The 25,427-nt window shown below is 53.1% G+C and overlaps 1 protein-coding gene across 6 annotated transcripts in view; it reads left to right on the top strand.

The window, feature by feature from the left end:
* Positions 1-25,427, top strand: part of Arhgap23 (Rho GTPase activating protein 23) — a 91,002-nt gene that overhangs the window by 22,188 nt on the left and 43,387 nt on the right. For 3 of the 6 annotated variants that reach the window (XM_041664510.1, XM_041664509.1, XM_041664508.1), the window contains exons 2-6: positions 18,892-19,053; positions 21,156-21,211; positions 23,149-23,246; positions 23,396-23,474; positions 23,577-23,631. In XM_041664510.1, the coding sequence (XP_041520444.1) occupies positions 18,892-19,053; positions 21,156-21,211; positions 23,149-23,246; positions 23,396-23,474; positions 23,577-23,631 (450 nt within the window). Of the gene's footprint in view, positions 1-15,029; positions 15,423-18,891; positions 19,054-21,155; positions 21,212-23,148; positions 23,247-23,395; positions 23,475-23,576; positions 23,632-25,097; positions 25,282-25,427 lie in introns of those variants that run through there. The other 3 variants (XM_041664511.1, XM_041664507.1, XM_041664512.1) reach the window with 3 other exon arrangements.

Genomic DNA, 25,427 nt, shown 5'->3' with positions numbered 1-25,427 from the left:
AATTATGCCCTTGAGACAGGATCCCTTAGTGAACTTGGAGCTAGACTGGTGACCAGGAACCCTCCCGTCAGTGCCCTCTGTAGTGCTGGGTTTCAGATATCAATGCCTGGGCCTGGCCTTTCTTTTTTTAAGCATGATTTCTAGGGATTTGAACTCAGATCCTTATGCCTACAGAGCAGATACTCTTATCCAGCAGAGCCATCTCCCCAGCAAACAGGTGAAAAGTTTATTTTAACTTTTAAAAATGCAATGTCCATGGGTGTTTTACTTGTGTGTCTGTGCACCATGTGTGTGCCTGCTGCCTGAGGAGGTCAGAAGAGGGTGTCTGATCACTTGGAACTGAAGTTACAGATGGTTGTGAGCCACCATGTGGCTTCTGGGAATCAAACCTCAGTTCTCTGGAAGAGTAGTCAATGCTCTTAACTTCTGCGCCATCTCCCCAGCCCTGAAAATTATTATTACTATTTCTTTGAGACAGATTCTAGCATATCCCAGATAGCCAAGGATGGCTTTGAACTTGTAGTCTTCTGCCTCCACCTCCCAAGTGCTGGGGTTCCTGGAACATACCACCATGCCAGTTTGTGCACTGCGGGGAACCTAACCCAAGGCTTTGTACACACTATGCAAGAATTTCAGTAAACGAGTCATAACTCCAGTCCTAAGTGAGAACTTAGTAAAATACCTTCTGCTGGGAGGATGTTCAAAGGCCACCACTACACAATTGTATATTTATTATAAAAACAAAACAAAACCAAATCCTATATTGCCTGACCCAAAAAGGCATGGGCAATCACCTCCCACAGCCCCGCATAGGCTCACCTACTCCAGAGTGGTTGTCCCGGAGTCCAAGGAGGACTGGCAAAATAAGGGAGGGGAAGGCATCCCTGCCAATGCACACACTAGTAAACATGCACACACAGCCTGAGTGAGATTCAGAGCATGGATGTGAATACCAGTTTGTTCCACCTTCTAACTATCTGTCGATGGACAAGTCCTGAATTCTGCTGGGTTGTCCCACACTAACTGTCTAGCATTGGTAAACCTCGCCTTGGTGAATCCTCTAGAAACTTAATGGAGAAGCCTGTGTTTACTGATAGAACCCAGGAATGGCCAGGAGGTGGTGGTACAGGTCTTTAATTCCAGCACTCAGGAGGCAGAGACAAGCAGATCTCTGAGTTTGAGGCCAGCATGGTCTGCAGAGCGAGTTCCAGGATAACCAGGGCTACTCAGAGAAGCCTTGTCTAGCAAAACAACAACAAAAAAAAGAAAAAGAAAAAAAAAAGAACCCTGAGTTCCCTGATCCCATGCAGAACAAACCCTGCTGCAGCCAAACATGAGTGATGACATCTTCCCCAGGCTGTCCTGGAACTCAGTGTATAGACCAGGCTAGCCTCAGACTCACAGGGACATCCTCCTGCCTCTCCTTTCTGAGTGCCAGGATTAAAGGCCTGTGCAACCACACCCAGCTTCTCCCATGTACCTTTGTGTTAGGCAATATGGCAGTGACCACAGGACAGGTGTAACACACACACACACACACACACACACACACACACACACATTGTGTGTGCGTGCGTGCGTGCGTGCCATAGAACATAATTGGAAGTCAGGCAGTTCTCAACTTCTACCTTGTGGGTTCTGAGAATTGAGCTCATATTTGTGTCTTTATTTATTTAGGTGGTAGTGTGATTTTAAAAATTATTTTATGCCGGGCGATGGTGGCGCACGCCTTTAATCCCAGCACTCGGGAGGCAGAGGCAGGCGGATCTCTGTGAGTTCGAGACCAGCCTGGTCTACAGAGCTAGTTCCAGGACAGGCTCCAAAGCCACAGAGAAACCCTGTCTCGAAAAAAAAAAACAAAAAACAAAAAAAAATTATTTTATTTATACATGCAAGTAGGTGTTTTGTCTGCATGTATGTCTGTGGTGCCTGAGGAGGTCAGAAGAGGGAACCTGGATCCCTTGGAACTGGAATTCCATGTGGTTGTGAGCTGCCATATGGGTCCTAGGAATTGAACCCAGGTCCTTTGGAAGAACAGGCAGTGCTCTTAATACTGAGCTCTCTCTCTGGTCTGTTGTTTTTGTTTTTTTTTTTTTTTTGTTTTTTTTTTTTTTTGGTTTTTCGAGACAGGGTTTCTCTGTGGCTTTGGAGCCTGTCCTGGAACTAGCTCTTGTAGACCAGGCTGGTCTCGAACTCCCAGAGATCCGCCTGCCTCTGCCTCCCGAGTGCTGGGATTAAAGGCGTGCGCCACCACCGCCCGGCTGTTTTTGTTTTTTGAAACAGAGTCTCACTAAGTTTTCCAAGCTTTCCTGGACCTTGATATGTTTCCCAAGCCTTGAGTTCTCGGTGATCCCTGTCCCCAACCCACCCTCAATTCTGGGATACAGGCATTCCCTGCTTAGACATTTTTTTTGAACCCTGTGTCCACATCTGCTTTGTTTAATGCATGTCTACCTCTTTGATCTTTATAAATCGGACTGCTTTTAATTTTGCAAATCCTTTGGGCCTTGCTGAACTAAAAACTGCTGAGCAGCTCCTAGATGTCAGACATTCAGTCGACTCTGCAGGATCCCTCACAGATGAAGAGGTGGAGGCTTCGAGAGGAAAAGGATGAAGCCAGGGTTACACCGTGGAGACTGATCCTTATTTATTGTACCAATCCCTCCACCGAGAGCCCTGCTTGGTGATAACCTTTCCATTGTCTTAGATTAGTCTCTGAAATTGAATTGTTTGGGGACAAACAGGGGACAGGACTGTTCTGTCCTTAAGCTTAACAACGTGTGTAGCTCTGGGGCAGGGACTGGTTCAGATGTCATTTCCTAAGTGCTCAGCTGTTTGTGAGCTCAGACTTGTAAACTCCAAGAAAGCGTAGCTGACCTGGGGCTAAGGTAGCGAGGGATGGCGTCCCGAGGAGGCAGAGCCTTATTTGGGCAAGGATAGGCACGAGGAGGTCTCCAGCGGCCCCGTGGCATCATTGAGGTGACTGGTGACTGATGATAACCATAAGGGGCCTATAGGCTTGGGAAACGCAGTTGCTCCAGCTAATGGGCGCTGCCTTGGGCAGAGTGACCGTTCCGCGCAAGCTTCCGATAGGCAGGGACCCACCAATCAGAGGTACCTCTTGTTTTTATTTGCATGACCACGCCTATCATGTTCGGGGCTCAGCCGTCAGCAGGAGCCGCTTCGGCCCCTTGGGCGCTCACCTCGTTTCAGGCCCGGTGCCGTTTGTTCCGCGGGGCGGGGCGGGGTCAGCGACCCGGCTGGCAGGCTGGCTGCACTATTCATAGCTGCGGGGAAGGCGTACTTCGCATATTTGTCGCTCCTCACGTCTGGCTGGACCACCCCTCAGCCTTCCCTTATCCCCTCCTCCCCTGCTCTCCCTCCTTATCCCTTCAGCCCTTTCTACAGTTATCTGATGTCTCAGCTGCCTCCTGGTAGCCTGTGCACCTAAGGCCCCACAGCCGGTGTCCCTTTGTTCTGGGCCTAGAGGGAGAGATTGGTAGTGATGAGGCATGAGATGAGGTGACCAAGAGCCTAGGCTTGACCTGCCAAGGAAGATGTACCTAGCAGGAATCTGACACACTGTGGCACCTGGGTCCATCCCCTCAGCTGCCAGGTTGACATCTGAAGATGGGGAGGCCAGTCAGAGGCCTTGGGAAGAAGACAGGACTGTGGGAGAGACGGTCGAGTGCTGTGTCTAGCATGTTTTGAGACCGGTGAGGAGAGCTGGTGGTTGGAGCACCAAATGTCAGGACAAGGCATGGCTCCAGAGTATGGGAGCTGATTGCCTGTCCATCCATGTGTGCCCTGCCCCCTTAGCACCCTGTCTTCCAATGCTCCCACTTTGATATGGTTCCCACCAAGAAAGAACAAAAAGCTGAAGTGTGGGTGTGGTAGCACAAGCCTGTATTCCCCCTCCCCCCAATACTTGAGGGCTAGAGGCATGAGGACCAGAAGTTTAAAGTCATTCTTGGCTACTACATAGTTTAAAGCTATTCTGGGCTACATGGAACCCCATCTCAAAACAAACCACAGAAAGAAATGAAGCAGCCTCTTTCCCAGGTGGGTCCTCAAGGGAGGGGGGTAGCCACCGCTGTGGTGACAACATTCTTTATTTGTTTTGTTTGACACAGGTCTCTCTGTGTAGCCCTGGCTAGCCTGGAACTCACTCTATAGACCAGGCTAGCCTGGAACTCACTCTATAGACCAGGCTGGCCTGGAACTCAATCTATAGACCAGGCTGGCCTGGAACTCACAAAGATCCAATTGTCTCTGTCTCCCAAGTGCTAGGATTAAAGGCGTGAGCTACCACAACCAGGCAGTGAGAGCACTCTTTACCTCCCTCCCCATTAGAAACATCACGCTGCTCCCCACCTGGACACATGCTGTCCCTTCAAAGCAGACACAGTCCTGGTCTCCCAGGACTCACGGCCAAGGGAGGATACAGGTGAAAATAGCCTCATAAACATATATGCCCGAGAGGGTGCCCAGAGAGCAGGCATTGAGCACAGGGCAGTATGTGTGTGAAGAAGTGACTTTTTTTTAAAAAAAGCTTTATTTTTATTTTGTGTGGAGTGGAAGGACACATGAAAGCCAGAGGGTAACTTGGGGGTCACAGGGGTTAAACTCAGGTACTTAGTCTTGGTTGCAAGTTCCTTTACTAGCTGAGCTACCTGGAGCTGCTGTTTTACCAGATGTTAATGCTGGGAGCTCCAAGGTGGCATAGGAGTGAGGGCTGGGGAAACAGGAAGGGGGCTGAAGGCAACAGAACCTTCCAAAAACAGCATGTTGCAGAGGCCCAGGGGCTGGAAGGGTGCATGCAGGGTGCTCACAGAAACTGGAAGGAGGCCAGAGATGGGGGAGGGGGTGACTGGAGCACAGAGAAGGGGGTGTGGTGTGTGTGGAGGCTGGAGGTGTGTCCTCCAGGGCCTGGTGGCCAAAATATTATCACCTAGACTGACCTCCCGGAGGGAGACCAAGTAGCCCAGAGTGGGTGTGGGTGGAAAGTGGGCTGACTCACTGGCCGTTGGGTGGCAGGGTCCACTCTAATGGTGGGCGGGAGGCTGGGTGGGGTGGATCATTCTTCCCACCTGTCCGTTCCTAGAATGTCTTCTCAATAACTACTGAGCAAAGAAAACCCCTCTGAACTTGATTGACAACTTTGATGTTACCTAGAAAAGGGCCAAGGTGAGTGCCCGGGGCGAAATGTGTCCCTTCCTGAATGCTGGGGTGGATAGGTCTTTCTCCCAGCCTTCTGTCCACCTCCCCCCAGTGTCCCCTGGGTGAGTGTAGAATTCCCTATCCAGCTGTGGCCTGGGTCAGGGAGAATGGGTGGCACCACTAAGGGTCACAGTGCTGTCATCTGCTTCTGCTGTGCTTGTGGTTCTATGGCTGAGGGCAACTGGGGCAACTGAGGGCAAGGGTCTGAACATAAGAGATGCCCTCTGTCCCTTTCTGACCAAGGGTCCCAACCTAGACACTCTCCCAACTCTGGCATAGTCAGCACAGTGGAGGACTCTTGACATTACAAACCTGTCAGGCCCCTCAGCTCCCCGGGTTTCCTGTGCTGCAGCATAGGCTAGACCAGGGAGAGCTTCTGCTCAGACGCAGGGCCAGGGTACAGAGGAATGCAGAAGTAGCCTGGACAGGGCTAAGGTAGGGTGGGTGGTTTCAGAGGTGAGGCTAAGAGCTTCTTCCTGCAGAGAACCCCACATGCCCTGGGGGAGAGGCTAGGAATCTGCTGAAACCTGCCCTCTGAGGGAATGTGGTCTTAGCTGGACTGGAGTTGAGCTGTCTGTCAGCTCTCAAATAAACCAGTGAGTGCACCTGTTGTCTTGTCTCTGTTCAGGTAGTAGGACAACAGGAAGAACGGGGTAGGGGGCACAGAAGGGTGGCTCACACTGGGTTTCCAGTCTGTCTCAAATGAACTGTCCAGTGAGAGAATAGGTGTGAGGACTTTGAAGAAGAGTTACTTCAGGCAGTTCCTGTCTTCCTGAGTGACTGGAGTCTTTTTTTTTTTTAAAAAAATTTATTTATTTATTATGTATACAATATTCTGTGTGTATGCCTGCAGGCCAGAAGAAGGCACCAGACCCCATTATAGATGGTTATGAGCCACCATGTGGTTGCTGGGAATTGAACTCAGGACCTTTGGAAGAGCAGGCAATGCTCTTAACCTCTGAGCCATCTCTCCAGCCCCATAACTGGAGTCTTACAGTCTCTTCAGGGGAGGGAACTAGGCCTCCTTGGTACTCCTGGACCAGAGGGAGGCTTCAGGATTTTATACAATTTGACCTTTCTCCTGTAGTGGTTTTTTTTTTTTTTTTTTTTTTTTTTTTGTGAGGGGGAGAGGGGTTTTGCCTTGGCCAATTGGGACTGAGAATCCTGGAGAATGCAGGGTGGGGGACAGACCACTGGAATGACACCTGTCCCTTTCATTTCCAAGTGAGATGACATGCTGTGGCAGGCAGGGGCCAGCAGGGGGCTCTGCTGGCTGTGGCACTGACAACAGCAGTGTGTAGTCAGGATCCTGGGAACCCGCAGAGACAGGGATGAGCCCATGTGGGCACACCCTTGTGTGGGTGTTCCAGGTGGTTGTAGGCTCGCTGGGGCTTAGCACAGACTGGGTGTCCTCTGTAAGGTTAGATCTCAGACAGAGTTTCACACTGAGCCAGAGAACTCTTCAGTAGTCCCACCACCTCTGCGTGGGGCAAGGCTGGGAAGAGTGTTAGAGGCCGTTCTGTTTCCAATGAATAGTAGGGATTTTTTGTGTGTGTCAGGGTTCCTGACAGCCCAGGAGCTTCCCTGTGTGAAACTCTCTAGGAGCCCAAAGTGGATCGCAGCAGTCCTAGAAAGATGCGGACTGGAACTCCAGGTCCCTCAGAACCAAGGTTATCCAGGCTGGGTTCAGCCAGGCTAGGGGCCTTCTAGGACAGGTGTATGCAGCATCCTAGGCTGGTGATTCATACCAGCTGCTATTGACATTTCCCCCCCATTAGGTGGTGGTTGTGCACACCTTTAATCCCAGCACTGAGAAGACAGAGGCAGGAGAATCTCTGTGAGTTCGAGGCTTTCCTGGTCTACAGAGAGAGTTCCAGGATAGGCTCCAAAGCTACATAGAGAAACCCTATCTCAAAAAAACAAAACAAAACAAAACCAACAACAAACCATGTCTGTGTGTCTGTATGGGGTGTAGACATGTACACGTGAGAGCATGTGCCCATCAAGGCCAGAGGTGTCAGTCCTAGCTAGCGCTGGAGTTCACCTGATGTGGGTGTTGGGAACCAAACAGGTCATCTGGAAGAGCAGTGAGTTCTCTTAACTGCTGAGCTATCTCTCCAGCCCCTCACGAAACCATTTTTGAGTGTATAGCTCTGTGACATTAGTCACACAGACATTGTCACCACCATCCACCTCAAACTATAACTCTGCAATCATTGAAGCAGCAAGTTTCTCGTCTCTCCAGAGGCTAGGCCACCATTCTCCTTTCTGTCTCTGGGAATCTAAGCGTGACATATAAATGCACTCCCTACGAATCTGTGTGTCTGGCTTAGTTCACTCAGCGTGTCTTTAAGGCATGTCCCTGTGAATACTGCATCAGAACTCCATTTCTTTTGCAGACTGGGTAATATTCCTCTGGGTTGACCATATATATATATATATATATTGGCCAGGGTTTCTCTGTGTAACCCTGGCTGTTCTGGAACTTTCTCTGTAGAACAGGTTGGCCTTGAACTCAGAGATCCTCCTGTCTCTGCCTCCTGAGTGCTGGGATAAAGGCCTGTGCCACCACCACCTAGCTTGATATACTGTATCTTATCACATTCGTATGCCGTATGGTTAACTCACTTATCTGTAGACGGGTGCTTGGATCACTTTCACCTTTTGGCTATTATGAAGAATATAGATGTTCTTTGTTTTATTTTATTAAGACTAAGTCTTAATATACACCAGGCTGGTTTTGAACTCAGAGAACTGCCTGTCTCTGCTCCTCAGGTACTGTGATTAAAATGTCATATGCTATCATGCCTTGGCCAAGAATGCTGTTAAGAACATGTGTATGAAGTTTCATACTGTTCTGCACGTCAGATGCATTATATATATGTATATATTATATATATTAAATAACACATGATATATATTTAATATAGAAAATATATGTATTCCCTCTATTTCAGTCTCCCCACTTCTTTCTTAAGATCCAAATATTCCTCTCCCTCCCCTGCCCACTCTCACAGTCTCAAGTACCAGAAGTTGGCCTCAAACTTACCATGTAGTTGAGGATGAACTTGAACTTCTGATCTCCCCGTTTTTACCTCTTGAATGCTAGGTTAACATTCCAGTCATAAAGTGTGCATGCGTGTGCGTGTGTGTGTGTGTGTGTGTGTGTGTCTAGGCACTCGTTTGTATGCATTTGTGCAGAGTTTAGAAGACAGCTTTGGCTGCCATTCCTTGGCCACTGTACACCTGGTCGCTTTTTTAAATTGTTTTATTTTGAAAGGTTTATTTATTTGCCAGGTATGGTGATGCACCCTGTTAGTTCCGATACTGGAGAGGAAGAGGCAGGCAGATCTCCGAGTTTGAGGCCAGCCTGTCTATGTCTACATAGTGAGTTCCTGGACAGCTTATTTCATGTGCATTAGTATGGTCAACTAATGTGTATCTGGTGACTGTGGATGCCGGAAGAGGACATGGGATCCTGAGTTGGACCTGGGGTTGTGAGCTGCATGTGGGTGCTGGGAGTTGAACTGCAGTCTTTGCAGGAACAGCCAGTGCTCTTAAGTCCTGAGCCATCCCTCTCTCCAGCCTTAGACCTTTTTTTGTTTGTTTGTTTGTTTTTGTTTTTGAGACAGGACCTCACGTTTTCCTAGAGTTGAACAGTAGGCTGGACTGGCTGGTGAACCCCAGGGGTCCATTTGTCCTGCCCCCCCCCCACTGGGATCAGATGCACACACTGGGCTTGAACTCAGGTCCTCATGCGTGCAGGGCAAGCCCTTTACTGACTGAGTTCTCACTCCAGCCTAGAAGTTTCTGAAAGTCTACCCTGGACAAGGGCTCTCCAGAGCAAATCCATTTCTGAAAAACAGTGGCCTTGGTTCTTAGGGTGGCTGTCGTGGTACCCTGAGGCAGTCTCTTTCTCCTGTCTCTTGGAACAGACAGATGCTGGCCAGGTCTTCCAGAAAGCCCAGCATTGCTGTGAGGCAACAGGCCCTCACTCTCTGGGTTTGATTTGAGGAGGCATAGCCGGAGAGGACACCCAGAAGACCTCAGACAGCCCAGGGGCATCTGGGTGGAGTGAATCAGGGCAGAGGGGACTGTGTGGCCCTGTCCCACACTGCCTGTGGTTGCCTTGGCAATGGCCCAGGTGTTTACTTTGTGGCTGACTCCAGGCTCACCCTCTGTTATAAATGCTCATTTCCCACCATGAGCACAGACTCTGTCTTTGGGCCTCTGTCCCTTGGCGTCACCAAGGCTGGTAACAGCTCTCCCGCTTGGTGGTAGTCCTGCCAGCCTGGCACCTTATCCATGCTCCTCAACTGTTGGGAGCAGCCTCCACTTGTGGATTCATGTTGCCCATTCCCAAAGGGCCTAGAAACCAGGTCTGTGGTCTCTCTTCCCCTCTGAGGGAAGGCAGTGTTTCTCAGCCCATAAAAGCCTGGGTTGAGCTGGGCGATGGTGGCGCACGCCTTTAATCCCAACACTCGGGAGGCAGAGGCAGGCGGATCTCTGTGAGTTCGAGACCAGCTTGGTCTACAGAGTGAATTCTAGGACAGCAACAAAAAGGCAGGAATGGTCTGCTGTGGGAGGGACCATGGTGCCACTATGTGCAGGGGAGTGCCCAGGTCTGAGAGTGTGCAGTGCCACTGTGTGCAGGGGAGTGCCCAGGTCTGAGAGTGTGCAGTGCCACTGTGTGCAGGGGAGTGCCCAGGTCTGAGAGTGTGCAGTGCCACTGTGTGCAGGGGAGTGCCCAGGTCTGAGAGTGTGCAGTGCCACTGTGTGCAGGGGAGTGCCCAGGTCTGAGAGTGTGCAGTGCCACTGTGTGCAGGGGAGTGCCCAGGTCTGAGAGTGTATGCAGTGCCACTATGTTTGTGCAAACTTAGCTGAGTGTTTACATGTCTTGTTATCAAACCTGAATTTTCAAACTCCTACTGTGTGCTCTGGGCCCCTACTGAGACTCTATTTTTTGCTTTTTTGAAATTGTCTCACTGTGTAGGCATGTGTGGCCTGAATTCACTGTATAGCTCAGACTATCCTCAAACTGTCCTCCTGCCTCCCCAGTGTTGAGGGTGTATTATTACACCCAGCTAAGACTCTCTGTAGTTGACTTAATTTTCTCAACATTCTTTGGGTGAAAGTTTCTATCCACCTCCGTTTTATCACTGAAGATGCCAGGCTCATGTGCCTGACTGGGATTGTCCCTGTCCCTCCTGGACAGATTGGCTCTCAGGCATGGATCATGCATCCCTGCCCCCTGCCCCAGCCTTCCTCTGCTTTGGCTGTGACCCACTTTGAGAGGAACAGGGATGGTGTGCCCACAGACCATCCCAGCCCTGGGCCCAGTAGTCTGGGAAGGACAGCATAGGTGGGGAAGACCTTTTGAATCACCTCATTCTAGCTGCCTGGAACAGCACAGGGTCCCAAGCTCCAACCTCCTGGAGGTGGTGGTGTGGCAGTAGAGGGGCTGGGAGCTGCAGCTCGCCTGGCCTGCTTGTCAACTTGGCCTGTTAGGACACGTCAGGAGGGGCCTCTGCTCTATTGAAGCTGGGAACTATGATGCGAATGGGGCTAAAGGGTGGAGGAGGCCCAGGAGGCACTGCCCCGGAGGGAGGAGACTAGGCCAGTGGGCCGGCATTGTTTATCACGTGTGCACAGGCCTAGGAGAGCCCCACGTGGATTTGTCCCTGTCTGTCAGGTTGTGGGTGGCTTTGGGTCTGTGTCTGGTGGTGTGACAGACCAGATGGATGATTCTCTGGGGGTGGGGGCCCTTGTTGGTCACCTGCGGTGTGGGACCTAAGGTCTGGGAGGAGGCGCTGAGCAAGCAAAGGAAGGAAGAGCAGGCGGGGCTGACCTTGAGCCCTGTCCCCAGGCTTCCTGAGTTGAGTTGCAGGCTCCACAACGCTATCAGCTTCCCTCCTTCTGTCCCTGACCCTTGGGCTGCGGGACAGCTCTCCTCCCTTTCCCTGGTTCCTGGTGACCAGGCTTAGACTATGCAGGCTTCCTTTCCTCTGCTCTTGAACCCCCCTCCCTATGGGCTAGCTTGGGAGCCCATCACTGCTCCTCTCAGAAGTCCAGCCCCTCCCCCCATGTCACATAAGGAGCCCCCTTTGTGTGTGAGGACTACCTGACCTGAGGCAGTGGAAACAGCTGGCTGGGCCTACGTCTGCTGCTGCAGGACCCTGGAGGCTTCAAGAGCTGGGAGACATTCCTGATGGAACAGCCTTGCTGGCAGAAGCTGTGTGTGCCTTAAGCTTCCAAGGGATCTCACGCTGGCCCTTGGCACCACTCTGGGTGGGGTAGTTGAATGGATAACCCAGAGGTAGTAAAGAGGGATCTGGGGGTGGGGTCAGACCCTGGACCACAGCTCTGGTGACACATGAGTGAGGGCTTCTCTTTCTCTATCCTTGCCCTTTTGAGTATCATTATAGTTAAAATAGGAGGTAGGCATGGTGGTAGTTGGAACGCAGAGGCAGGTGGATCTCTGTGAATTCAACACTAGCATATTGTACAAAAATGAGTTCCAAGCCAGTTACGGCCGTACATTGAGACCCTGTCTCAAAAAAAAGTGTGTGTGGGGGTGAGAGCTGGAGAGATGGCTCAGTGACCAAGAGCAGATTCTCTTTAGCAAGAGGACTTGAGTTTGGTTCCTAACACCCTTGTGGATGGCTTACAACCGGCTGTATTCAGCTCCAGGGGAACCAGTGCCCTCTTCAGTCCTCTAGGGATCTGTACTCATGTGCACAGTGCACACATACATAATTCAAAAATAACAAAAATAAGTCTTTTTTAAAAAAATGAGAGCCAGGTATAATGGTGGTGCACATCTGTAATCCCAGGACTCTGAAAGGTGAAGGCAGAGACTCAGGAGTTCAAAGTCACCCTCAGCTACACAGCGAGTTCAAGGCCAGCCTTGAAATCCTATCTCCAAACCAAAGAACAAAAAAAAGTATTAAGAACTCTGTCAGAGCCAGGAATGGTTATAAATGCCTGTAATCCCAACATTCTGGAGGCTGGGGCAGAGGGATTCCTGTGAGTTCAAGACCACCCTGTATTCAGAGTTCTATGCCAACAGCCACATAGCAATATCCTGCACCCCCCCCCCCAAAAAAAAAGCCATCATGGGGCTGTAGAGATGGCTCAGAGGTTAAGAGCATTGCCTGCTCTTCCAAAGGTCCTGAGTTCAATTCCCAGCAACCACATGGTGGCTCACAACCATCTGTCATGAGGTCTGGTGCCCTCTTCTGGCCTGCAGACATACATGCAGACAGATTATTGTATATATAATAAATAAATAAATAAATATTTTTTTAAAAAAGCCATCATGGATGTCTAGCACTTAGAGAAGGACCACAATTAGAAGTGCTTTTTAGAATTCTGGGTGCCCTTCCTTAGGGGGTCTGTCCTGAACCTCTGGGCAGGGATCCTTAGGAAGATAAGTGGAATAGATTTTGCCAGCTGAGCCACTTAGGGGGCTGGGAGGGGCTGGCCCGTGCGTGATTCCAGCAGTGGGGGAGGAAGCGGGCAGGGTGTGGGGGGAGGACACACTGGGCAGGAAGGCTTGGAATAGAATCTCAGCAACGCCTGGTATTTCCCAGGCTTGCCCCTCCCCCTTGGGCTCTGGGGCCCACCCCACATTCCTTTCCCAGAGGAAACCGGAGGGAGCTGGCTCCCCAGGCCGAGCAGATCATTTCTAGCTGTGGCCCACCTTTAAGGCCCTACTGTGTGCACTACATGTGCCCTGCCCCCTTCTCTGTCTCTCCACTGAGGCAGCCTTCTCCGCATCTGCCAGGTTAGAAGACAGAAGTGGACGCTGGAGATTCTGGTCTCTTTCCAGGTCTGTGTAAGCCTGGACAGTGTCGCATCCTCTGCCCTCCCTATAGCTCTCAGGCCCCTCCAAGTCTCAATCAAACACTCATTATTGGCCAGTCAGGAGAGGCCCATGGGGTGGAAGAATGAAGAATCTCTTTGCTTAAACGTAAGACCTGCTTGCAGCATGACAGGAAGGTGCTAGCCACACAGGTCTGAGATCTAGACTCCAACCCTCCCCCAGTCTATGTAGAAGCCACAACGTGGATTGCAAAGGCCGACACTGGAGATTTTCCTCTGACCTCCTAGGGAGGTGGCATGTGTGTCCTCATCAACACATAAATAAAAAAGGAAAAAAGTCTGGCATAGGTGGCAAAAGCAGAGGCAGGCAGGTCTGGGCTATCCTGGTCTATATCTCAAGTTCCAAGACAGCTAGGGTTATGTAAGGTGGCCCTTAGGCAGCTGGGAAGACTTAGTGAGGAGGCCTGATGGAGTCAAGGACATCTTTGTGTCTGCTCTCTATTTTGGCTCCAGAATCAAGTGGATGAGGACATCTTGGTGGGGTGACCACCTGGTCTAGGAAAGTATGGCCCTTGGGAGGAAGTGACAAGGGGGGCAGAGCAGGACTTGGTCGGATGCAGAATTCTTGATTTTCTAGTCACCCAGTGGGAGAAATGCAGACTCAGTCCCACTGTCCCTGACTGGTCCCTTCCTGCTCTCCCGGAGTCCTGACTCAGCTCACGGCAGCCTGGCTCTTCCCGTTGGGCTTCCGCAGGGTGGAGGAGGGGGTCCAGCTCCTGCATGGGCCCCACAAGCAGCAAACAGGAAACAGAAGAACAAACCCATTCCCTGACCCAGTCCCCCACCCTGGGCCTCACCCTCCCCCTTCCTCTTGTGTTCTTCCTTCCCTCCATCCTGCCCACCCACTCCCTCCTTCTGGGCCCTCCTGGAGCTACTCTCACATGGACCGCCTTCCTGGCAAGTGAGGACAGTGACTGGCCAAATGAGTGCTTGAAAGTGACCCAGCCTGTGGCTCTCCCTCTTAGATGGGCTCTGGGCTTGTGTCCCCTTCTGCCGGGCATAGACTATCTCTATGTCAATGTCTATCTGTAGACTCTCTGAGCATAGACTGTCCTATCATGGTGGTTGTCATGACAGATGCCTTCAGGAACTCAGGGTATGAGTGACAGTGGAGAACACATACCACCCAGGGCCATTGCCTGCCCTGTCTCTGCTTGGGGAAAGGATGGCACCTGGAGAGCCAGAAAAGGGGAGAGAGAGGTGTCTGGGATCAGCTGGCTTCCGATCCCACTCACATTCTGGAGGGGGCAGAGGGAGAGTGGACAGCTTGGTGACACCTGGTTCATGGGCAAGGGTCCTGGGGAAAAGGAGTGAACAAGCTTCCTTGGGGAGATTGGAGTGGGGTCTCTGTGGCATGAGGGCTCTGGTCTGGCAGTACGTGTCCCATTTGAAGAGCACAGCGTCCTGAGGCAAGCACATCTGAGTAGTGTCCTTGTCGCCAGCCTTGTATGTGGTTCAGTGGGCATCTCTGTGGGATCTGAAAGGGTCCAGCATATCTTCAGGGGCTGTGCTTGTATGTGTTCCCCAGGGGGTAGGGATGTTTGCCTGGGAGGATGTCCGAAGGTATAATAACCACACTGAGAGTCTGTGAGTACAGTGTGTCTCCGGGGGACAAGTGGAGAGGGTGCAATGAGGCACACAGCTAGTACATGTTTCTGCAGGAATGTGAAGCCAGTGGGCCCATAGTGTGATCACCCAATAGTGTGAGTCCTTGTGTTTGCATGGTGTGGTCGGTGTGTGCTGTGCCTGAGCAGAGACCGCTCGAAGCCTCTGGCGTGGGGCGGAGGGTGGGCTGGCGCAGCGCCGGGGCCGCCCCGGAGGGGGAGGCGTCTGTCCCAGCGACTTGCCGGCGTGTCCCAGCCGGGTTCTGGCGGGCGCCTTCACCCGGGCGGCGCGGGAGGCGCGGCCCCGCTCCAACAGTCCTGCCGCCGTCCGCGCGGGCCGGCCGCCCCCTCGGGGCCTCTGGGCCTCGAGCCCGCGGCTCTGGGGGGCGGACTGGGACTCCTGGGCTCCGCCTGCCGCGCGGGGGTCCGAGGACGTCCCCCGCCGGGCGCCGAGCCGCGGAGTCCCGCACGGCACGTCCCGCTCCAGAGGCCAGGCCCGGTGCGCGCTGGGGCCACGACGGTGACCGCGCTCGGGGGTCCCCGCAGGCCGCGCTACTGGGCAGCGCCGTGTGGCGCGTGGAGCGTGCGGGCGTCGGGGGCTGGCGCTGGGAGCGCGCCGTCGGTGTGGACTGCAGCGCCCCGGAGCCGCGCTGCCTCTGGCTGCCCTGTCTGAGCCACAGCGACCGCCGAGCACTCGGGCTGCGTCCGGCCAGGGTGAGCAACAGCTTTGGAGCCGGGCGGGAGCTGGATGTCAAAGACTGTGGGTGCTAGAGTTACCCACTTTTGAGCTGAGAGCATCCTGCATTCCCAGACGACATCCTTGCAAGTGGTGTGTGTGTGAGTGTGTGTGTGTGTGTGTGTGTGTGTGTGTGTGTATGAGTTAGGTGAGAGTCAGGGTGAGGTGGCAGCGTTGGCGTGGGAGCTTTCCCAAGGGCTCTGGATGGAACCTAGAGTCTGGGTAATGGCACCTGTGGACTCAGCCCTCCTAGTTAACAGGCAGTGGAAGGGTGGAAAGGGAGCTGATGACTGGAGGAGTCGCTGGCTAGCATATCTAGGAATCTAGGCTGGCAGAGACCCAGTGAGAGCTAAGCACTGGGTCACTAACCCGAACAGTGGGCGCCACTCTGTTCTCCTATCTTCTTTCCTATCAGCAGGGACGCTGACACAGAGGCAATAAGGGTTCCTTAGTGGCCAGAGGAAGTTGAGGTGGCAGAATGGCCCCCCAGCAAGCATTTGGTGATTCCCAGGGCCGGCAGTGGACCGGCTGGGGGCAGTGTTTCTGATGTTCGGGTATCTGCCCGGCTGGTAGGCGTGAGTCACAGTGGGCGCCGTGCCCAGTCTCAGTACAGTGTTCTCTGCTATGACCTCTTTATGCTGGGGTGAGATGAGGGGGTGTCATACAGATGTAGCCAATCCATCGAGTGTCCCCTTCTGCCTGATGTGTTCCCTGGGCTGTTGGCCCTTCTTTAACCACAGCTGATGTTTTTGGATGTCTCTTTGTTTTCAGACAAGAGGGTGAGAGTGTTTACAAATAGATTCCAGTCAGGAGGGCTTAATTAACGATGCTGAGGCACCTCTCTGTCCCCTGTCTGTGTGCCTGTGTCAGGGAGCAGAGGTGCACTTCACTGCCCCTCTAGTTCTCAATGCTTGTCTGTTTCTGTACCTTATACCTCTCCCGCCCTCAAGCCCTCAAGAGGAGAGCTAGACTCAGTGTTGTCCCAGGTCAGAGGGGAGAAGCAGACACCTGCATGTAAGGTTAGCGTGAGGCTGAGTCTGAAAGAGCTTCCCACAGGGGAGCAGCCAGCCCTGACTGCATCTGTGGAGTCTCCGCTGATAGGGATATGGTGGTGGTGGTGGTGGTGGGGGGGGGTGACTGACGTTCTCAAGAGACTAATTGAATTGGAAGGAGTGGGAGACAGGACCTGGAAAGAAGAGAGCGAGTGGAGAGGCCTAGATAAGTGAGAAGGGGGAGCTGTTGTGCTGGGATGAGGAGAGACCAGTGGGAGGAAGGCATACCCACTGTCCTGTATTACAAGCAGGTCCCCTCAGGGAGTGGCACCCCCAGGCAGCTGGCAGCTCTAGGCAGGATGTGTGTGTAGGGGGAGGGGAGAGGAACATGTGGAGACCTGTCCCAGCCGCTTCTCATCACTGGGGCAGCTGGTGGCTTAAACCTTAATCCAGGGCACCAGCAAAACAATGGGCCCTGCAAACACCCTCAGCTCTGAGCCTGGGTGGGAGTGCGAAGGAGGGCAGCCCACACTAGTGGGGGAGCAGGGGTTTCTGTGGGAGAGGCACTGGGGACCCATGAGACCATCTTTCCATATCAGGGAAATCAGGGAGGGGTGTGTTCGAAGCTCAAGGAATTTCCAAGAATGTTCTTCAGGTTCCTGGGACCCTGTGAATGTGAATGGAGGGCTCTAGAAGAGGCCAGGGTGTAACCACAAGGGGAAGGAACTGAGGGGACATCATTGGGTCCCTGCTAAGGACTGGGACCTGCTAGGTCTTGCTTGGACCCTTCTGGGGATGGAGAGTTCAGGACCTAACCTGTTTTTTTCAGGCTATGGAATGTCTTCTTTCCTGGGCCCTTGTTTAGCTGATTTGTGTTCTCCACCTGGCTGTTCCCCGAGACTACAGTCCGCAGACCTATTGTATCTGTCTCGTTTTCCTTTTATTTATTGAGATTCGAGACTCTGCTCTTTCCCCTAAACCTGCTTGATGGCAGCTAAGCCTCCTGGCTGTGCACATCACGTGCTCTCTCTCCCTCTGTAGACCAGGGTGGACAGTTTCCCAGACGGGTCTCTTAGCTAGCAGAAGGGCAGCTTCCTGAGGGCAGAGGCAAGTGCTAGCTAGCTCAGGCTGCCCAGTAGCTGTGGGGATTTCGGGCTTTGTTGAAGGCTTCTTGCTTTTCTTAAGGCCTGTCCCTCTGGGACCCGTCTTTTCTGTCAGCCTCTCTGCATATACGATTCATCTCATACTTGTTACTGCTGTTTATCTCAGTGTCCAGAGATATTCAAGACAGTCTTCTCTCTCCGTCACCCCTTGCCTCCTGCCCCAGATGTGGTCCTAGATGGGCCCTCTCAGCTTTTCTTTGGATGACCTGCCCTGTCATCTAGGGGAATCCCAAGCATTCTGGCAGGATGGACAGAGGGCAGTATCTCCCATCAGCCTTCCTGGTAAACCAACCTGGCTTTTGGGCTGAGCTTTGCAACGTCAGCAAGTCCCTTTAGTGCCTGATGTCCAGTTGGAGCTTTTGATCCCATGCTGTTGGAGTGTGCATGTGTGTGCCAGTGCATGCAGACATGTGGCTCTCTCTGCGCTGTGTGGATACAAGACTGGTTTACATACCTGTGCCCTGCCAGTGTGCCTGCATGGTTCTGTGAGTCTGCCTGTGTGCACATCTGCTGTTTTTACTTTTTTTTTTTTTTTTTTTTTTTTTGGTTTTTTCGAGACAGGGTTTCTCTGTGGTTTTGGAGCCTGTCCTGGAACTAGCTCTTGTAGACCAGGCTGGTCTCGAACTCACAGAGATCCGCCTGCCTCTGCCTCCCGAGTGCGCCACCACCGCCCGGCTTTACTTTTATTATTTATTTATTTATTGTTTTTTTTTTTTTTTTGGGACGGAGTTAGTTTCTCTATGTAGCCTTGGCTGTCCTGGAACTCACTCTGAAGACGAGGCTGGCCTTGAACTCAGAGATCCACCTGCTTCTGCCTCCTGAGTGCTAGGGTTACAGGCATGTGCCACCACTGTCTGGCTTATGTGTACATATTTGTTTGTGTTCCTGTGTTATGTTATGTTCTGTCTACATAAGTTGTGCGTGTGAGTGTATTCATGCATGTCGATGTATGTGTGGGGATGTGCAAGTTGTACGCACAAGTTCCTGTGCAGAAAAACTGTGTGTGCAGTGCCTGGCACACAGTAAGTGTGTCCTGGCTCAATTTCCAGGGAGGCAATGGTGCCGTGAGGAGACTGAAGGGAAAGCTCAGAGGGAGGAAGCTCTCAGGCTTCGAAGAGTGAGAGAGGAGGGGAACGGTGAAGGGGTCAGGACCCCGAAGGTACCTGGGCCCTTGTGGCTGTGAATGTTAGTGGTCCTGTCAGGTCCTAGGCTCTGGGCAGCTGGCGGCAGGTGCAGAGCCATGAGCATAGGCTACATGATGCTCATTCAAATGTTTCCCTTTGCTCCTGCAGCTTCCACTGGGCCCACGAGATGGGTGCTCTTCTGGACGCCCCCTCCCCTGGCAGGGGCCGAGGACACTGCTGCTGCGCAAAAATCTCCAGGATGGCTTTGGTTTCACCCTGCGTCACTTCATTGTGTACCCACCCGAGTCAGCCGTGCACTGCAGCCTGAAGGTACCTCAGCTTGCCAGTGCCTGGCCGCTATGTGGGAGGGGGGAGCTCCATGGGAGAGAAGAGCTAGTTGGCCTATCCTAGCTACCTGTCAGAGGAGTCCCTGCAGGGTCCAGCCTGGCTCATTCAGAGCCACAGTAAGAGGGGAGCTTTAAGTAGGCAGTACTCAGTGTTCGCTGAGCCTAAGACTCTTGCTCCGTGACTGTGGACAAACTCCCCAACTTTTCTGGACTGGGTCTTGCCAGGGGGTGCAGAGGTGAGAAGTCAATATGTGCAGAGCTGCACGTGTCTGTGTGACACACAGACACACACACACACCACACACACACACACACACACACACACACACACACGGTCTCTGGAAAGGGAATGATCATTTTGGGTAATGGGCTCCTTGTTCACTTGTCCTCTGGTTCTTGACCTGGGTCATCTCTTCAGGGACCCCCCCCCCCCCTTATTTGCTGGAAAGAGTCTTGGGGGAGGGGTCCAAGGACCCCCGGGTCTTAGTCCTAACTCAATCCTGTGTTGTTGTGGATTTGGTCACTGTGGATTTAGAGCCATCTCACCACTCTGTGACTCAGTTTCTCCTGAAGGCTGCTTTGCCTTGACCCCTAAGAGCTTTTCCATCCCTAATACAGATGTCTCAGACTCTGAATCATAGAGCCAGAACTTCTCACAAGGCCACCAACTGGAAAGAGAGTCCCTGAAAACAAAGGGTGTGGAAGACAGGAGGGTAACTAGGCAGCAGTGGGGCTCCCAGCCTCCCTGCCTGCAGAGGAGACAAATTTCTAGTAGAGTCCATGAACCCCTCTCTCTCCTTCCCCCAGGGCTGGATCAGCCTGCACAACTGCTGGGGAATTATTGCTTGGGTACCTTGACCCCACCTGCCACACAACCAAAGCATTAGGTTTCCCTGTATGTCTCTGCACCTAGTATGCCTGCTTGCATGGGTGTGGGTAGTGTCTGCAGGCTGTGGTGTGTGTGTAGGTCTGACACATGCTGTGTGGCTTTCACATGTATACGAATCTTTGATACTAGGATCATCACTGTCATTGGCTATGGCTATGCCTAAGCCTCGGATGACCAAGGGCACCAGCCCCTTCACTCCTGGAACCCCTGGTCCTACTCTTCCTTCTTTCTAGCTCCTGCCACCTTCTCTTAGGACACTGTGGCAGTGACAGAGGCTGTGCTCTCGCATGTTGGGCTCGCTTTCTCATGGGTCACTGGCCAACTCTGGGGCAAGACAAGCCAGGATTGCTCCCTCCCTTTCTAGAACCTGCCCTGGACTGAGAGATGTTCTCATCCTGAGGCAGTAGGAGGGAGCCTGCAGTGAGCTTAGCTGTCCAGATGCACCTGTTTGCCTCTGCCACCCGCTGCCCATGCTGTCAGCGCCGTCAGTGGGCATGCACCTCCCATGGGAAATCCAGCAGCGCCCAGCAACCTTCCTGGTGCACCTTGACCTGACTGGGCCGCCAATAACCAGTACCCTCACCGGGATGGACCCCTGGCCCTCCTAGCAGCTCCCCCTCACCCCTGTAGGTAGCTTCAAGAATCCTGCGCCTTGCCTGACACCCACTTCTGCTTATCAAAGAACCTTTCCTGGCCTCTTTTTCTTTCCTTTCAGACCAGAATGGCTTATTCTGACTTCACCACTTGCTGGTGTTGGCTCAGCATATCCAGCCCTAAGTGTGTACCCCTCCCCCTTGCTAATCGGACCTCCCAGCACATTCTCTGAGAGAGATAGTCCTGTTTACACTCGTCAGGCTACTTATCTTTGTCCTCCTGGGTCCTCTGCATGTGTGTTGGGGACCTCCTCCCTTGGGTTACAAGGGACCTTCTCCCTAGGGGAAGAGGGCATGAGTCCCTGGTAGACTGGATGTTCTTGGAAGCCTGGGATGCTAGTGCAGTGGGGCTGGCACATCTGAGAACAGGGTGTATATACTTAGTGGACATTGTTCTGAGCCGGACTCTGACAACTCTCTAGTCTTCTTGCCGTTGGCTGGTTGGAAGGAGACAAGGGTTAGAGTAGGGATCTCAGCAGGATGCTGCTGCTGCTGCTGCTGGGGGCTGAACAGGTGCCACAGCCATCTCTCTGTTCCCTGCAGGAGGAAGAGAATGGAGGCCGAGGCCGAGGCCGAGGAGGAGGAGGAGGAGGAGGAGGTAAGGGGGTGGAACCAGGGTGGGGCAGGGCTTCAGTTTCTCTCCTGCACTCCAATGGGCCCCACCCTCTTTTTTTTTTTTTTTTTTTTTTTGAGACAGGGTTTCTCTGTGGCTTTGGAGCCTGTCCTGGAACTAGCTCTTGTAGACCAGGCTGGTCTCACAGAGATCCGCCTGCCTCTGCCTCCCAAGTGCTGGGATTAAAGGTGTGCACCACCACCGCCCGGCCCCCACCCTTGTCCACACCTCTAGTCTTTCTCCTCTTGGTTCCTGGCTAGGCTAGCTCCAGGCATCTCCTCCTCACTCTCTGTTCTCCTCCCCATTTCCCCCTCTCATGGTTGTCTTCCTATGGGCCTGTCCCTCCCACAGCCATCTGATACTGAGTACTCTGAGTGACAGATCCCCATCTGGTCCTACCCTCCCTCTACTTTCTCCCAGAACAAAGTCTAGGTTAAGGCTGTAGGATCTGCGCATCAGGGTTGGGGTGTACTGAGCATGGGTTCATCTTGTGGGTGGAGACAGTGGACAGTGAGGTCCTGAAAGGAATAGTGGGACCCTAAGGCATATCTTCAATGTGAGCCTAACTTGCCTTATTGTTACCTTTGCTATCTTTTTGTTTGTTTGTTTTTTGAATCAGGGTTTTTCTGTGTAGCCTTGGCTGTTCTGGACTCACTCTGGTAGACCAGGCTGGCCTTGAATTCAGAGAGATTGGCCTGCCTCTGCCTCCTAATTGTTGAGATTAAAAGAGTGTGTCTCCACTGCCTGGCCCACCTTTGCTATCTTAAGAGTCCTTTGTTGGCTCTCGAGCTCCCCAAATGTTAAAGCGGACCTTCCCAGACAGGCAGCTCTCCTGCCCTGCCTCTGTCTGTGGGCAGCCGCGGGGACATGATCCTCCTGAGTCCCCATGCCACTGGAGGAGAAGGAGCCCACTGTCCTAGCACAGGTTCCAGTGACGGAGTCTTGTTGGCAAGTGATGGAATTAGTATCCATCCTGTGCTCATCCCAGCATCCCAGGGTTCTCATAATTCTGCCTGGAGCCCTTGACCCAGGAGAAGGAAGAAGAGTGGGAGAATATTGGGTTTCTCTCTGGTCCTGTGATACGTCCTCTCTCCATACATGTGAGGCCTCACCAAGCTTGTACCTTTTTAAAAAGAATTCAAATTTTAAAAAATCAAGTGCAATTAAAAGAGTATTTTATGTTTGTATGTGCCTGGGTATATGTCTCTTTGTGTACCATGTATGTGCAGGAGCCCACGTATGTTAGACGAGGGCACCAGATGCCCTGGAACATGAGTCACAAGCAGTTGTGAGCTGCCACGTGTGTGCTGGGAACCAAACCCAGACCCCATACCAGAGCAGCCCGTGCTCTTACCCTCTGACCCACCTCTCCAGTCCAGATTAGGGCCTCTTTTTGAGGATTATCAGTGTGTGTGCCCAGGATAATGCCGAAGTACGCATGTACCGTGACTAGTGTGTGGAGATGAGAGGATGACTTGGGGCGTTAGCTCTCTGCTTCCACCTTTATATGGGTTTCAGGGACTGAATTCAGACCATGCAGATGCCTTTCCTGAGCCATCTTGTCAGCCCCATAGGGGGCCGCCTGTATGGGGCCCTTCCCTGTGTCTTATGCATTGTTTGTGACATCTGTGTGACAGAGAACTCTAGAAGGGCAAGGGCTGTGTGTACATATTGTGTGGCGTGGCTTCTAGTACAGAAGAGCGGCTCAGCTCATGGCTGTGGGCAGCTCTTTATGTGTCCTTGGTGGTGTCCTTCTCCTGCTGTGGGACCTTGTGTGGCTGTGGGCATAGGTCCTGTGGAAGCGCGGTCATTGCATGCTTGTGTCTGTGTGTGATCATCCTCTGAGTGTGTCCCCTGTATGTATAGCTATACATGGGTGTGGCCTTCAGCAGCCACGCCCAGCTAACCTGGCTGATGCCCACCAGGACCCTCCCCCCGGCACCGCCTGGAGCCCATGGACACCATCTTTGTGAAGAATGTGAAGGATGGTGGCCCCGCCCATAGGGCAGGGCTTCGCACAGGTAAGCCTGCCCACTCCTCTGGGGCTCCCTCCCTTTCCTTTTCACTGGGTTGGGGTTCCTCTCCTCTCACTGTCATTCATGCTTGGTCCAGGGGTAGCCTCCACCCCCTGCTTTGGACTCTGACATGTGGTCCCATTCCTTGTCCCTAGGAGACCGGCTGGTGAAGGTGAATGGGGAGAGCGTCATTGGGAAGACATACTCCCAAGTCATAGGTCTGATCCAGAACAGGTGAGCTGCCGACCTTCTTCCTTCCCCAACCTGGGCCCTGCAGTTGGATCCCTCTCCCCCGGACCCCGCTGCCTCCGGGCTGACTCTCTCCTGTCTCTGCAGTGATGACACCCTGGAGCTCTCCATCATGCCCAAGGATGAGGACATCCTCCAGCTGGTGAGTCCCTCTGTCTGCATGGAGGGCCCCAGTGGGAGAGAAGAGAAGGAAATCGCCTGACATTGCTCAACTGGGGTTTCCAGGCCCATCCCTGGGCTGCGGCCGCTTATTGCTTCACTCAGGGCTGCTCTGTGCTAGGGAGACAGGAGGTGCTGGTCTTGGTAGGCAGGATTCCTGCCAGGGTATCTGAGAGGGTGGCTCAGCGGGCCCTGCCAGCATGGCATGTTCTTGTTTGCTCCTGTGAGAGGTGCCTGCTTCCTGTACCCCCTGCCCACTTGGCCTGAGCGAGCACGGCTTTGCAGATGCACACACCAAAGAGCACTCTCCAGCACATCCCACAGTCACAGACACCGCTTCATACAGAGCAGGACACTCATCCATAGCACAGTATGACTCAGCGCCATATAAGACACACACGCATTGCGGGCCCAGGCGAACAGGCCCTCTGTCTCAGTGTCACCATGGTTCCCCCTCTGTGCCAGTGTACGACAGTGCCTGTGTAGCACACGGCAAGATCTCACAGCAGTCTGACTTGCACTTTGGGCTTGTAACACAAACGCCGCACACATCTGGATTCTGAGGTGCCGTAATGTAGACACACACTGGCATGTTATTGCAGTGCTGCCCGCAGCTGCCTCAGTGTGCGGCAGCCCTTTTCAGGTACCTGTGCTTAGTGATATCGCAGGATCCTAAGTTCAGGCCCATGGGGATCTAAACTCTGAACCCATCACCCCCAGCGCCTCAGCACGCTCAGAACATGATGTGGAGGATGCCACACATGTATTGTGTGAAACAAACCCAAAGCCCTGTGTCTGGAGCCTGGAACACTCCCTCCCCTTTGCCTCGTGTCCTATTCTTGGTCTGATGAATCCTACCCAGATGCCAGCTTGCTTGCTCCTTAGGTCACTGCCCCTCAGAGGATGGCTGAGGGCCAAGCCCCAGAGGCTCGTAGCTGCTGTGCTGGCTTTGGCTGTGGCTGTGTCACCGTAATGACAGGGCCACACTTGGCATGATGCCTCCATGGGAACCTCCATTCCTGACCTCAAATGTCCCATTGGTCTTCCTGGAGATGAAGAGGAAAGACTGGAGGGGATGGCTTACCCCAGGTCTTAAAGAGTTTGCCTGTATGCCAGACTTGAGGCAAGGCCACTATGAGAGAGTAGCAGGACGTGATCCTGGGGTACCCTGGCTCAGTCCAGCTCTCAGATCAAAGGGGTGGCAAGGGCAGCAGCCTTGAATTCTGCCAGACCTAAACCCAAGTGGGCTGCCAGCCCCAGATGTCAACATCTGGGAGCTTCCACTACCCTGCCATCTCCAGGCAGCCGGAGGGTGGGGCCCAGGCATTCCTGTGGTTGGGAGCCAAGGCTGGAGGCCAATCGGGCGGCGGCAGTTGCTGACGCCACCACCGACGCGGCAAGTCCCCTCCACACCCATCCTCCCTCCTCCTACCGCCAGGCAGCCGACAGAGAGCCGGGTGGTGGAGAGGGGGAGCTTCAGGGAGGGCTAACTGAGGGGACTGAGGGACCCAAACCAGCAGGGCAGGGGCTGTGGTGTGAGGCAGCAGGGTAACAGGCACGGGTTGGCGGGATGCTGCCTCCGCCACCGTGATGCTGGGAGCTCCGGGAGCCAGCGGGATGGCAGGAGGGAGAGGTATGTGTTGCTGGCCCAGTATGCCAGGCTGGAGGGGCCGAGTGTTCGGGGGTGTGGTTAGCTGGTCCTTGTCACATGATGTTTGTGTTTGGGACTGGAGGGGTAGTTATTTGTGTATCTCATTGTGTGTGCTGCGTGTGTTAGGG

Source organism: Microtus oregoni, unplaced genomic scaffold (genome assembly GCF_018167655.1).
Source record: "Microtus oregoni isolate MIOR12 unplaced genomic scaffold, Mior012 000015F_ref0000493, whole genome shotgun sequence".
Classification (NCBI taxonomy): Eukaryota; Metazoa; Chordata; class Mammalia; order Rodentia; family Cricetidae; genus Microtus; species Microtus oregoni.
Note: the sequence above shows the minus strand (reverse complement) of the source record. Positions and strands in the feature narration are given on the sequence as shown.